The sequence below is a fragment of the Bipolaris sorokiniana genome (genome assembly GCF_000338995.1).
Source record: "Bipolaris sorokiniana ND90Pr unplaced genomic scaffold COCSAscaffold_3, whole genome shotgun sequence".
Taxonomy (NCBI): domain Eukaryota; kingdom Fungi; phylum Ascomycota; class Dothideomycetes; order Pleosporales; family Pleosporaceae; genus Bipolaris; species Bipolaris sorokiniana.
The window spans coordinates 1,558,999-1,571,449 of NW_006911897.1; the positions used below are offsets into that span (position 1 = coordinate 1,558,999).

Below are 12,451 nucleotides of genomic sequence, written 5' to 3' on the forward strand. Positions count from 1 at the left end.
CAAGGAAGGCAATTTACGCGTTGGGCCTAGCTTAGTCAGCTCCACACACAATCCTCACTTATCGCGACACCCACAGCAACAAACAACAACAACATCAACAAAAACAACGCCAACGTCGTCATACTAACGCGACCCGCCTCGCCAGCCATGTATGTCAGCAGCAACCTCAGCAAGCTGGTCCAGCCTCTCGTCCGAGTCGCACCGTGCTCTCGACGTCTCCTCGCGGCAGCAGGCATGGTCGGATCCTCCTCGGTTGCACAACAGCATGCGCCCGGCTCGTAAGCAAATTGGACCTCACTTCCTTTCTGGCACACCGGGCCTAGCGCTGGCCAGAGCAGCAACGCAGCAGATTTAACCGTTTATTTCGCTGCCTCACCCAATCAGCGCCCTCGTCCTGGGCCCCTGCGACGTTATATTGCTTAGGCCGACCTGTCGGGCCGCATTCTTGTGTGTGCTGAGGCCCAGTAGGCCAGCATGCGACGCCGGGCCTCCCCCGTCAATGATGCCCCTGTTTCCGCTCTCCCCAGCCACTAACACACGCCCAGGCGTTGTCGCTCAGCGGCAGATACCCATGTCCCTGCACTTCTTGAATGCCACTAACATGGTCGATGCGCACTATGCACCTTTCATCCTTCTCCACATGCTCTCCGCCGCTCGACCAAGCTGCCATGTACCTACATAGTGAGATCATCCCTACTCGCTCTCCAACCTCGCCGGCCTCAAATCCTCCACCTGCTCCCGTGGCACAAGATGGAACACTCCAGATAATGTCCCCCGCTGCCCATCTCCACCACCACGACCACCACGACCACCACCACACACCACGTTCCTTACCCGCTTCACTACACCTAAACGTCTTGGATCCCATACCACCGTCTGTCTCACGTGGGTCTGTGCCTTCCGCCAGCTCTTGCAACACCCATAGTCCCTGGCCACATCCTCGTCAGTCACCACACAGAGGCAGAGCCCTTTCATCAGCCCTCTTCCCGAGCTACCGTGGTCCGTGAACGCACTTGCATTGCCGTCTCTGTCCTAGCAAACAAGGCCGCTCTTCCTTGCTAGGTCTGCATATATTACTTTGGCTCTTATTGCATCTCGACTTCTGCTCTATCCTCGTTTGCCCCGCTAGTATTCCAAGCCTTGGCCCAGGTTAGTCCTTTCGCATCACCTAAGCCTTAATCCCCCCGTCCACTTCTAACGCCTCGTGCTCCAGTGGTCCCATAATACCTGCGCATAGACCACTGACGCGTCTTGTAGCCGTATTAACCACCTGCTCAATCCTTGGTCGTCTGCGATAGGCAACGCTCTCGCATCTTTCCTGTAACCTCAATGGTTGTGGGATTAAACATCTCTTGTCGGCCACCAGTCGAGACGCGCACAGTCCAACTTGCATTGACGACCTCGCCTGGAATCTTTCCGCGCTACCACTGAACTTGCAAGACATGTTTTCGTTCCATAAGAGCGATGTCTCACGGTCTCGACAGTCATCAATCGACTCACAGGCAACTGGAACACACCCCTCGACCTTTGCTCCGGACTCTTGGCAAGACCACCGTTCCACACCCTCCTCCCATGGTGGTACCCACTCGCCCGAACAACTACACAGATTCAACCCCGCCAGGCGAAGCTCCGTCTTCAACCTGAGATCGAGGAGCAACACTGCAACCTCCCTCACACCCTCACTATTGTCTCAATACGACATGGCTGACCATGATGCCTCGTGGCATGACTCACAATCAGGACATCCCAAGGCCCACCCTTCTACTGGATCGAGAAGATCATTGTTCAGAGGCAAGAAAGGAAAAAGACTAAGCGAAACTGGAATTGCTGGTGGTGACGATTATGAGGGAGATGCCAGTGAAAGGCGAACGTCGCTTCTACGAAAGGCTAGACGAAGTGGCAATCAACCTGAAGACAGTGGTAAGTGATGTGCTATCATCGCGTTGGCTTTCCAATATCTTACCTTTATTGCAGGCAGCCTGATCAGCCGCATCTCCAGTCCATTTGACTTTCAACATCTCTCACATACCGACCGGCACCAATTCGCCGCTCTTGAGCACACCGCCAATGAAAAGCTAGGTCCCGGATCTTTTCCAGGACGGACCTCGCAACCCTATCAGCAAAGCTCTACACCAACCAACGATTCTTACTTCAGCAACTTCTCTTCGGAAAACCTCAATGCAGTCGAAAACAGATCGTCAGTGACGTTGAGCATTGGCTCACCGCCTCGTAGCCCTGAAGCAACCTTTGCTGCTGACAACGCTCCGCAATTCTCAAACTCGCGACGACCACTCCGACTAGCAAGGTCGATAGAAAGCTTCTCCCAGCCTGGCGTCAGTCCTCGTAAATACAGTCTCACGACGCCACCTGTGCCAACAACCCGCATTCCCCTAGACCCCGCCTGTGAAGATAAGACGTCCGCTGCGCGCAGACTGTCTCGACACAAGCGAGAGTCTGGTATTTGGGACTCTTTCTCATTGTCTGCTGGAACCACTCCGGATCCTCTTCCAGAGATTGAAGAAGACACATCCTACTTTGGCCATGCTTTAACAACACCCGACGATTCTGCTATCCATGCAGCCACGCCTCCATTTAGCCCTAGTCTTGCCGATGTTGCTGAGGAACCAGAGCGCTTTGTTAGCCCAAGACCTGCACCACAACCACCTCTGAGAACACCAAGCTCACCAAAATTGTCGTATTTCGGATCATTCTCCTTCCAGAACCAGCAGTCGCCCCCAAGCAATCGGACGAACCCTCGAGCACAATTCGATGTCTCGCCAAGAGCAGAGCCTTCTCATTCGCGATCCTCGTCACAGCAGTCCGACACATTGGGCTCTGCTAACTTCGCCCGCAGAAGGTCCGTTCGAAAGCCCTCTCACCGTCGTCAATCCAACACGTGGCGCGCAATTGAGGAGTCATGGGAAGAAGACGTCGACTACATCTACGACAATGCGCTGGAAGCTGAATGCGACTTGGAGTGGGATCGTGCATCTGACCATGGCGCCGACGACGCACAAATCCCAGCCATTGCATACGCACACAACCATCGCGAGTCTCGAGTAATTCCTGTCGATCGCGAGAACCCTCTGCCTGTCAACTTCCGCTCTTCCTTGCTTGTCCCCAGCACAAACAGTATACCGGAACTTGACCCTACTTCTGCGATATCCACCTCCACATTCGGCACAGGACTACCTACCACGCCATCTGATCTTTACAGCGCCAGTCACTACGGTCATGAGACTGGCTTCATCCTCAGTCCCTCTCTGTTGGTGCCTCAGGAGTATAAGGATACTCGGGATGTCACCTATGAGGATCTCCTGGACGAATACGCTGGATCAGACCGTCACTTCCCAATGCTTGACAACGGCCGGAGCACCACCAGTTCTGCGCGCAGCAGCCACGTCCGGCTCAGCAGGCGAAGCTCGTATGATAGCAGCTTGATGTCTTCCATTCAAGGCTCTGGTCTCTGGAGCTCGCCTGTTCGTCGCTCAGCAAGCTCCGCAGGAAGTGTACCCGAACTGGTGCCTTCTCGGCGTAACCGAAAAGAACTTGGTGTTAGTCTAGTTGGGGATCAACTCTCTGAACAGATTGCATCCCTGCGTGAAGATAACGAGGACGATGATATCACCCCGCCAGGACATGCCTTTGAAGGACGGACCTTTTTCGCTTCAGACGACGAAGCGCCACAGGACGAGGTCCGATCCCCGAACCGCATCGAGACCGACGTTAAGACGTCTCTGGACCTCGCCCGCCGTGGCTCGCAGCGTGCTAATCACTTGACGGCCGACGAAGAGCTGGAGGCATCGCTCGACGTTGCTCGTCAGGACTCACTGCGCTCCAAGCGCACATCGGCGCGCACACACAAATCAGTCCTTTCTGATGGCGCAGCCAAACTTCTCGCTACTTCCTCCAATGTCGAGGAAAAAGCAACCAAGCCACGAAGCCGTGCAGCGACTACATCCCAACCCCGCTCGCCTATGCTCAGGCTTTTCCCCCAACCACCACGACCAGTATAAAATCTTGCTCGAATGTATTTACTACATTGCATTTCATCTACTCTACAGCCCAGGAGGCTTATGCGGTAGAACTAGCTACACTCATACCAGGCAGATACGATAAACCCCATACATTCTGTGTATATACTTACGACTTACGTTGTTTCCTACTCTCACGATCTACTAGCACATTTATCATTGGAAGATCACAAGGGTTGGGCGTTTTTTTTCCACTATCAGTCATCTCCTCCAGCACACTTGGACATTTCCTTTTTTGTCTTATTTCCATTGGCTCATTCCGAGTGCATTGTGTCGGCGCATCCCACTTCATTTCTTCGCGCTCTCCATAGATCTGTTTTGTCAAAGTTCGGAACCTAAACCTCATCCTTCCCTTTCTTTTGTCTACGGCAAGATGTTTTGTTTATATTAGAGGCACCAGGAGATAATCATTATTCGTGTTCAAGACGAGGGTCGAGGAGTCGACCTTGCTCGTTCGAGGACAGGTTGTGACGCTACGTCGCAAATTATATTGCATCACTTTAAATCAAAAATCAAACCATTACACTGATTAACCACCAGTAAACAAGCTTTGTTGATTACCTTGAACATTCAAACTGGATTTCTAGATTGACTTGCATGTGCACCGTGTGACGCGAATTGCTACTCACCCTGTTACAAATTTCCCTCTTGTTTGCGCCACTGTTTCAACGACTACTTGGATACGCGCCGTTTGATGACATCGGGTTGTCGCGTGAAACTCGTTAGAAAAACGGCAACCCACAATAGAGTTCACACTGGCTGAGTAAACAAGGGCAAACAGGCAAAAAAAGACGGACTGCTACGTACTACTGGGCTTTAGACCAACGTCTACTTACTAGCAGAATAAGTCCTGGAGCGATGCATCCACACGGACCGCCGCCGGTCTTGTAACCGTACCTTTTACGCCTTTTCCCACCTCCAAAAACGCCCAAACAAGGGAATTTGTTTACTATCGGACTACGTAGTGCTTGATTACCGCCTTGATCACCGTAGCCCCAACTCCCAAATACCACCGTCTAAATCAATCCAGCAACACGGACTTGTACTCGTATCCTGACAACTTGCGCGGCGGCTTTCTGTTTCGTAAGGGGCCACGTTGGAGGGGAAACAGATAGTAGTATCATATCATGTTATATCTGGCACGCAACGAAAATAGATGGATTGAAAGCTTTCTACTAGGTGCAACGACCAGGGATGGCCCCCGTGCTCAAGTACAAGCACCAAGCTACTATGTGCGAAAAAAAATCTGGGCGAACCGCTCAAAGTGTTTCCTTCTCCACACCCTTCCCCTTCTACTGGAGTTTTGACAGCGAACTAATTCTGAGGAACAAGGGGGGCGGGGGTTGCACGAACCCCCCGTTTTTTATGTTTTGTTCGACTGGGTAGGAAGGAAAGGGATGGCTGGTCGAACCTTTTTTTTTAAAGGCGCAGGTAAAAAGGCAAGATGGTTGAGGGGTGTTCCCTGGAGTTTGGGTGCCGAGGGTTATGCTTGTAGGTTGTAGGTTCTTAGTAGGAACTGAATAAGTAGCGTAGCAGGCATGTATGGGCCTTGATTCGTCGGGCTTTTTGCGATGGTAAGTTGGGATACTTATTGAAATGTTTAGGGTTGATGGTTGATTGGGGAGGTAGGAGTAGGAATGTGGTGGGATTGGGCTAGAAGGGGGAAGGGGGGTGTGGGGCTAGCGCCAAGGTTGTGGTCAGGTTAATGTTGGGATGATATGGAAGTGGAGGTGTGAACAAGAGGGAGAGAGAAGGTGGTATGGATGGAGAAGAGGCCTGAATAGGATGTTTCCCCACGTCCGGTGCGGTGCTGAGTAGCTGGGCGCACGGGTGGTGCGGTATATTTTTGTGTAGGCGAGTAAAGGCGACGATTGTCATGTTAACTAGCTTTGTAGTCTTATTCACCTTAAGCTTCTTAATCGCCGTGTCATTCTTATGTATCCACCCGCGGAGCCATTCTAACGTAATACTCATGCGCAAAGTGGGGATGTTGACAATCACTACATCGGAGGTACTATTTAGGAAAGAAATTGATCGAGTAAAAAAAGAACCGCGGAGATCCGAGCCGGGCGACAATCCGAAGCGAGAGGATCGTCCCGGTAAACAAAAAAGTAGGGTAGAGGAGTCAGGGCTATGGGATCCCAGTACGCTCACGTGTCATGCCGTTGTTGGGGAACAGTGTCCCTTATAGCACGCGTACTATAGGCGAGGGGCCCGGCGGGAATTGTATACTATCGGGTGCTAAGTGCTTGCTTGCTGACGTGTGGGTCGATCAATACTTATCTCTTTTTTATCCGGATCCTGCAGCCCGGGATCGACTGGCTGGTAGAAAATGTGGGTAGATGAGTGATGGATCCTTGGCTGTGAAGCGAGTATGATCCTGGGATTTGGGTGCATCGGCGACCGCGCGCGCGTGCGCTTGGATCTGTGGCGGTGTGCGTATGTGGAAATACGGACGTGAAGGAATATGATCGGTGTAGAAGTGTGATGGATTCGTATACGGGAAAATGCCAGGATTCCGCTGTAAAAGAGGGGGAAGGAGTAGGCTGAATGACCGAAACAGGCAGAAGGTGAAATGAACCTTTGTGTTTGTACTCCTCAAGTTTGCTTATTCAGGCTGTTTTTCCAGACGCCGCTTTGCTTCACCAACGAGGTTTTGACGTTCGATAATGGGTGCGTGGTCGAAGTTCTTGTCTGGAAGTGAGAGCATCTTGACTCGCGCATGGCCAGGCATTGTATCATCTTCTTCCAAGAACACTACAACAACAGCACTCTTTTCCGCAACATCCATTTGCTTCCGTGGCTTCTTGTCAGCTTTTGGGTCAAAGTCAACGCTGATGCCCGAAGAACGAAGATCCCGCGCAATAGCCATGCGTTGTGCGACCAGTCCAGCGCTGTTAGATGCAATGACGATCCAGACGTCGACTTTGCCTTTTTGAGCCGTCCCGGCATTCTGTTTTAGGCCTTTGAGTATAGCAAGGATCCGATCAATGCCAAATGATATTCCTACGCATGGGAGGTCACGGCTGCTGAACATAGCTGCAAGATTGTCGTACCGGCCTCCGGCAGCAATGCTGCCAACCGAAGTGCCTAACTGATTTTTCGCGACAACCTCGTATATCAGACCAGTGTAGTAATCCAATCCTCGAGCCAGCGATAGGTCGAATTGAACGTATTTGCCAACGACGTATGCATTGAGATACTGGAGGAGCAACTCCATCTCTTTCACACCCTGTTGTACGTCCTTGCTTGTCGACAACAGTGCATCTGATTTGAGGAACGCCAAAGTTGAGGTGATATCTGATGCTGTATCGCGCAGTACATATTCACCTAATTTAGCAGCGAGATCAGAATCCAGTCCTTTCTCTTCCATCTCTTTCTTGACTTCTTCCCATGGTAACTTATCGAGCTTGTCGACTGCCGAACTGATGGGCCGCACGAGAGCTTCAGGGACACCCACGGCTGTGAACATGCCATTCAGAATAAGACGGTGATTAAGCCTGATCACAATGGGTAATCCAAGGGCCTCGAAGACCTCGGCTGCAATGCAGACAACCTCTGAGTCTGGTACCATCAAGTCGCATTGGCCGGTGTAGTCAAAGTCGCATTGGAAGAACTCGCGCATACGTCCCTGCTTCAACGCTGGTTGGTCTCTTCGATAAACCTTACCGATTTGGAATCGCTTGATGGTTCGGATATTATTCATACCAAGCCAGCGGGCGAACGGCACGGTCAAGTCGTAGCGTAGGGCACAGATCTCACCACCCTGATCTTGCAAGTCATAGATCAACTTGGTGTCTTCCCCATATTTTCCAGTCAGATAAGTCTTTAATTCAAATGCTGGTGTATCTATTTCTTCGCCGCCGTGAAGCCGGAACACTTTGCGAATTTGGTCAAAGGTGTGGTTCCGTAGAGCGATGTCTTCTCCATGCCAGTCTCGAGTGCCTTTGGGCGTTTTAAGCTGTGGTGGCATATTTGGGGCTCTTTTATACTGGAGTACTTTTGGAATAGATGCCGAACGGTAAGCGCACTACAGAGTGTATGGGTTGAGGTGATGTGCCAGAATGCATGCGAAGAGGTGATGAGTCAAAATTTCAGGTTCAGTAGGTAACCTTGGCATCGTTGCGAGCGGCTGAGTGAAGACATTACAACTCAATTCATGGATCAATGAGGAGTAGCTTTCAGATTTTCCCATTGTTTCTATTCGTTTTGTCTCTTAACAACTGAACCATAAATCCTAGGTTCCATGATCGTTGTCGTGATAAACGGCTAACGGTTCGTATGCTCAGCATACAGGGGGGTGCGTTCATGTATCGATGTGAAGTATATTTTGGAAGGTTGACGAATTTCTGGGACTTTGGAGAGGAAATGTAATAGAATAGGATTGTCTCTAGTTTGGTCAACGCACAAACCCACTGTCAGCGAATGCACAAATGTGGTTGGACGAGCTAGTATGTCCAACCAGAGCCGGACGAGCCGAGTGCTCATGTCCGTTGGCGGACGACGTCATCCGTATCCTTTGCCACCTCCACTGCCAACCACCTCATACCATTTCTTTCAAAAGCCCAGGCATTAGCCCTATCCATCCCAAGATCTAGATCAGAAATTTACTCCAAAACCCATCACTATGGTCTTCCGGATAGGCCGCCTCGGGCCGCGAAAACTGCTTGTGCTCACATCCGCGGGCTTCCTGTTTGTTACATTTATCTTCCTTCTAACACCTATTATATCACCGCTCCCACCATATACTGGTCCCTACGAGGTGGGAATATTGGATGTCGAGACCCCAGTTGAGAAACGAGTCATACATGATGCGCTTCTCAAAGCCACCGGCGACAAGGCCTTTGAATTGGATACGCTAGCCATCACCTTATACTACCCTTCTTCATTGCCTCGAGCCCCACCTTCTCAGCGACCATGGGCTCGACCTTGGCTTCCGCAGCCTGTAGGACTTATTGGAGAGGGCTACGCGCGGCTTGCGGGGGTTCCCAGGCTTTCTTCAGTTTTCACATCTGCACTATGGCTGTTTGGCTCTGGCACGGTCATCCCAGGTGTAGTTGATGCACCCATCTTGTCAAGTGCCCAACATGTTCTGGGAACAGAGGGCGGTAGTGTTGCCGACTTTGAAAAGATGATGAGGGCTGCCGAGCAAGAGCATCAAGAACTGAAGCGTGATAGCGAGTCTGGTACTCTGCCCTGCATGGTGTTTACGCACGGCATGGCCGGTATGAGCCAGAGTTATGCGCACTACCTTGGCAGCATCGCAAGCCATGGATACGTTGTCGCTGCTGTTGAACACCGCGATGGCAGCGGCCCCGGCACAATCATCCACCATCCAGACGGAAAAGAAGAAAAGGTCTGGCACATGAAACTCGAGGACCTAGAAGCCAACCCGCCCATGACTGAGCTCGATCTCAAAGCCGCACAACTCAACTACCGCGAGGCAGAAATCAGCGAGACAATCAAGCTCTTCGCAAAACTCAACGCAGGCGAAACACCAGTCGTAAACCTCAAACCAGACTCTCCCCGCAACGCCCTCCCAGGCTTCAAAAACCGACTCAACCTCTCCGCCGTCACAGTTGGCGGCCATTCTTACGGCGCCACAGGCGCCATACAAGCCCTCAGATCCGCTGGCACAAAAACCATGCCCATCAACGGCGGCATCGCCCTCGACCCAGGCAAAGGCTCCGGCCCCCTCAACAAAGACATCGACGTGCCCCTCCTCGTCATGCAAAGCGGCGAGTGGACAGAGAAGCAAACCGAGTTTTACAGCCAAGGCTGGCACTTCAACGTAGTCAAGAACATTGTTGATAGCGTCAAGCAAGGCTGGTTCATGACACTGAGCGGCACTGCGCATCCCTCGTGCACCGATGCACCGCTCATTGTGCCGCTGATTATGAAGCTGGTGTCTGGGACTACGCTGGATAGTAGAACGGCGCTGCACGAGTATATTGATGCATCGGTGGCTTTTCTCGAGTACTTGCGTACGGGCGAGAAGGCGGGCGTGCTAGGGAGTGCGGTGACGAATGCGAAGGGCCCGTTTTTGGAGGGTGCGAAGAGGGAAACGGTTAAGGGGCCGCATGGGGCAAAGTGGGAGGTGCATGTTGTGCCTAGCGACGACTAGGATGTTTGTTTGTTTAGTTGGGAATATTGGCGTAATGACTTGGTGTACGAGTGTAAATGTAATACTATTTTCTTTGAATCTATGGGTTATTTTTCCCGGCACTGTCCTTTGTGATTCCCTTCGTTCATTACAAATTCAGTTCTATCCTGCTTCAAACACATCACTCACTCTGCGTGATTTCAAGCATTTTCCTTTCCGATGCCACGAGAAATATGCTCAGATATGAATAGAAATCAATTGACTAAGTAAAACCATCTTACACAGAACTACACATTTTTAAAGGGCATTATGATGCAGGGCTAAACCGAGACAAAGGCAAGATATGATATGGAGAGGAGGTCGAGGGTATAATACTGCAAATGCACAAGGTAGGCTCGAATATGCAGGGCAAACTGCCAACAAAGTCTTAGAAGATGCGGGGGAAAGGAAAAAGAAGAAGGAAAAAGGCAAGGTCACCGACCCCAAAACCCACTGAAGCGGTTATTAGCACCCCTCCCGCCTGCTACACTGCCCCCACCACCACCTCTCGGCCTAGGCTGCGGCTTCCTTCGCTTTTCCAATCTCTTACAACTAACATCTGCCTTGACCAACATAAAACTCTGGTCAAAAACGTGTCCATTTGCATTTCCGCATCTCTCAAGCGCAGGCGCAAGTGCAAGCTCTACTCTTCGGCCGCGGGGGTTATCACTGCTGCCGTAGCCACCGCCCATGTCGTCCGAGTCATCGTCGTAGACGTCTTCCATTTCGCTGTCGTAATAGCCGTAGCCCCAGTACTGATCTTTCTTGCCGCCGGTAAAAGTGACAAAGCGGTAGTCGGCGCGCTGACGCTTCATTTTGAGATCTAGGGCTACGGACGCCGAGACGATTGTTCCTAGTTGCTCCTTGCCTGTGCTAAGGGAGCGGGTAGCCCATGGGCGTAGCTTGTGGCGCATGCGGCTGCAGAAGCGGGATATTTGTTTTAGCACGGGTGTTGCGTCAAATGTAGGGCGCCATTTGCCGTCGACTTGCGGGACGAGGAGGTTCACGGTCAGCGAGCGCCATCGGTGGTACTCTTCGGCTTCGGCTTCGTTCTTGACGGCTGTGCATCTGTTAGTGTCACATGTCGGGTGGAAAAGATAAGAGACCGTACCCTTTCGTAGCGTATCATTAATATCTCGTAATTTCTTGTCGCCCAACTTTCCTGCCCAAACGTATCCACTCCCTTTTTGCCAATTGTTGAAAATCTTTTGTTGTAACCGCATCCATACATATGCTTGTATAAGAAGGGGCCGGTCTTCGGGGTCCTTTAGATAGACGTGGTAGTTGTCGGTGAGGTTCCCAAAGAGCTCTCCCGCTCTAGTAAGATAGGGTCGCTTGCTTGAGGTTTTGATGGGACCGCTAAAGTACTCTTCACTCCAATTGCGTATCTCGTGGCGTAGCGCGAAGAGCTCCTCTATCAGTGTATCCTCTTCTGTCCTGTACAGCTTGGAGCCTCTGGTCGAGGTGCCATTAGCACCCATGCTCTTCCGCTGTAGCTCCTTCCTCAGCGCATCACGCTCTTTTGTAAGCTGGTAGAAGCGCTGGACCAGCTCATCTTGGCTGTTCCCTCGCGATGCGCTCTGCCGTGACGGGCTCTTGAGGGGCACATTCGGGCTGACTTTTCCGCCAGATCGCTGGGGACGGGGTGATGGGGTGCTTGAATCTTCTGAAGATGATTCTGCCGAGGTGGCTGTAATCTTTTCAAACATCGATGGTGGTATGTACTGCGTCTTTCGTCTTTGCCTGGGGATCAGGACTTCCTCGTCGGACCACTCGTCGCCTACTTCTGGGAACGGATAGCCCTGCTGCTCGGTGGGAGGCATGTCGTCGGAGGATTGGGATTGGGAGGATGGAGGGTGAATGACCTCGGCGGAGGGGCAGGTCAGTTTGAGCGACTTGAGAGTAGAATCGCGTACGTCTATAGATGCGGCCAGGTCAGCAGGTTATGCTATGTGTATAGCCCAACAGCTCCAATGCGCACCGCACCACACGCACCAGGAGAAAGAGTGGCCATGTCAACGAAGGGCGAGCATCTTGTTTGGAATAGCAATAGCAGTAGCAATAGTGTCGCGGGCGGTGAAGCTGTGAGGGCGATGTCAGTGTGCACTCGCAGTCAGGGTCAGCTGCGACGATTTGCAGCGGGGCCGGTGAATTGAACCAAGCAGAAGCATGCAAGATGCAAGATGCATTGTTGGGCACGCCCTCGGCCAGGACGAGAGAGGCCGTATGGCCAAGGCAAGCTTTTGCAGCTGGCCGGTCCCAGCCTCTCTGCTCG

General features: G+C 51.8%; 6 protein-coding genes across 6 annotated transcripts; 4 read left to right on the top strand and 2 right to left on the bottom strand.

Annotated features, from left to right (window-relative positions):
* The first annotated feature begins 436 nt into the window (after positions 1–436).
* Positions 437–1,257, top strand: COCSADRAFT_289607 (uncharacterized protein). Its single transcript, XM_007698935.1, has 2 exons — positions 437–1,149; positions 1,214–1,257. The coding sequence occupies exon 1, from the start codon at positions 591–593 to the stop codon at positions 1,005–1,007; it is 417 nt and encodes a 138-aa protein (XP_007697125.1). The 5' UTR covers positions 437–590; the 3' UTR covers positions 1,008–1,149; positions 1,214–1,257.
* Positions 1,258–4,080, top strand: COCSADRAFT_289608 (uncharacterized protein). The gene is made up of 2 exons (XM_007698936.1): positions 1,258–1,920; positions 1,975–4,080. The coding sequence occupies exons 1-2, from the start codon at positions 1,443–1,445 to the stop codon at positions 4,014–4,016; spliced, it is 2,520 nt and encodes an 839-aa protein (XP_007697126.1). The 5' UTR covers positions 1,258–1,442; the 3' UTR covers positions 4,017–4,080.
* A 1,655-nt stretch (positions 4,081–5,735) lies between these two features.
* COCSADRAFT_289619 (uncharacterized protein) lies at positions 5,736–6,250 on the top strand. The gene has a single exon (XM_007698937.1). The coding sequence runs from the start codon at positions 5,911–5,913 to the stop codon at positions 6,223–6,225; it is 315 nt and encodes a 104-aa protein (XP_007697127.1). The 5' UTR covers positions 5,736–5,910; the 3' UTR covers positions 6,226–6,250.
* A 392-nt stretch (positions 6,251–6,642) lies between these two features.
* COCSADRAFT_83555 (uncharacterized protein) lies at positions 6,643–8,007 on the bottom strand (the record flags this gene model as incomplete). Its single annotated transcript, XM_007698938.1, has 2 exons — positions 6,643–7,421; positions 7,491–8,007. The coding sequence occupies 2 exons, from the start codon at positions 8,005–8,007 to the stop codon at positions 6,643–6,645; spliced, it is 1,296 nt and encodes a 431-aa protein (XP_007697128.1).
* A 550-nt stretch (positions 8,008–8,557) lies between these two features.
* On the top strand, positions 8,558–10,307 carry COCSADRAFT_34274 (uncharacterized protein). The gene has a single exon (XM_007698390.1). It carries the CDS (start codon positions 8,662–8,664, stop codon positions 10,156–10,158), a length of 1,497 nt encoding a protein of 498 aa, XP_007696580.1. The 5' UTR covers positions 8,558–8,661; the 3' UTR covers positions 10,159–10,307.
* Positions 10,308–10,351: 44 nt separating this feature from the next.
* On the bottom strand, positions 10,352–12,339 carry COCSADRAFT_34276 (uncharacterized protein). The gene is made up of 3 exons (XM_007698391.1): positions 12,172–12,339; positions 11,288–12,094; positions 10,352–11,236 (listed from the first exon to the last, which is right to left on the bottom strand). Exons 1-3 carry the CDS (start codon positions 12,188–12,190, stop codon positions 10,611–10,613), a joined length of 1,452 nt encoding a protein of 483 aa, XP_007696581.1. The 5' UTR covers positions 12,191–12,339; the 3' UTR covers positions 10,352–10,610.
* Between the last annotated feature and the right edge of the window lie 112 nt (positions 12,340–12,451).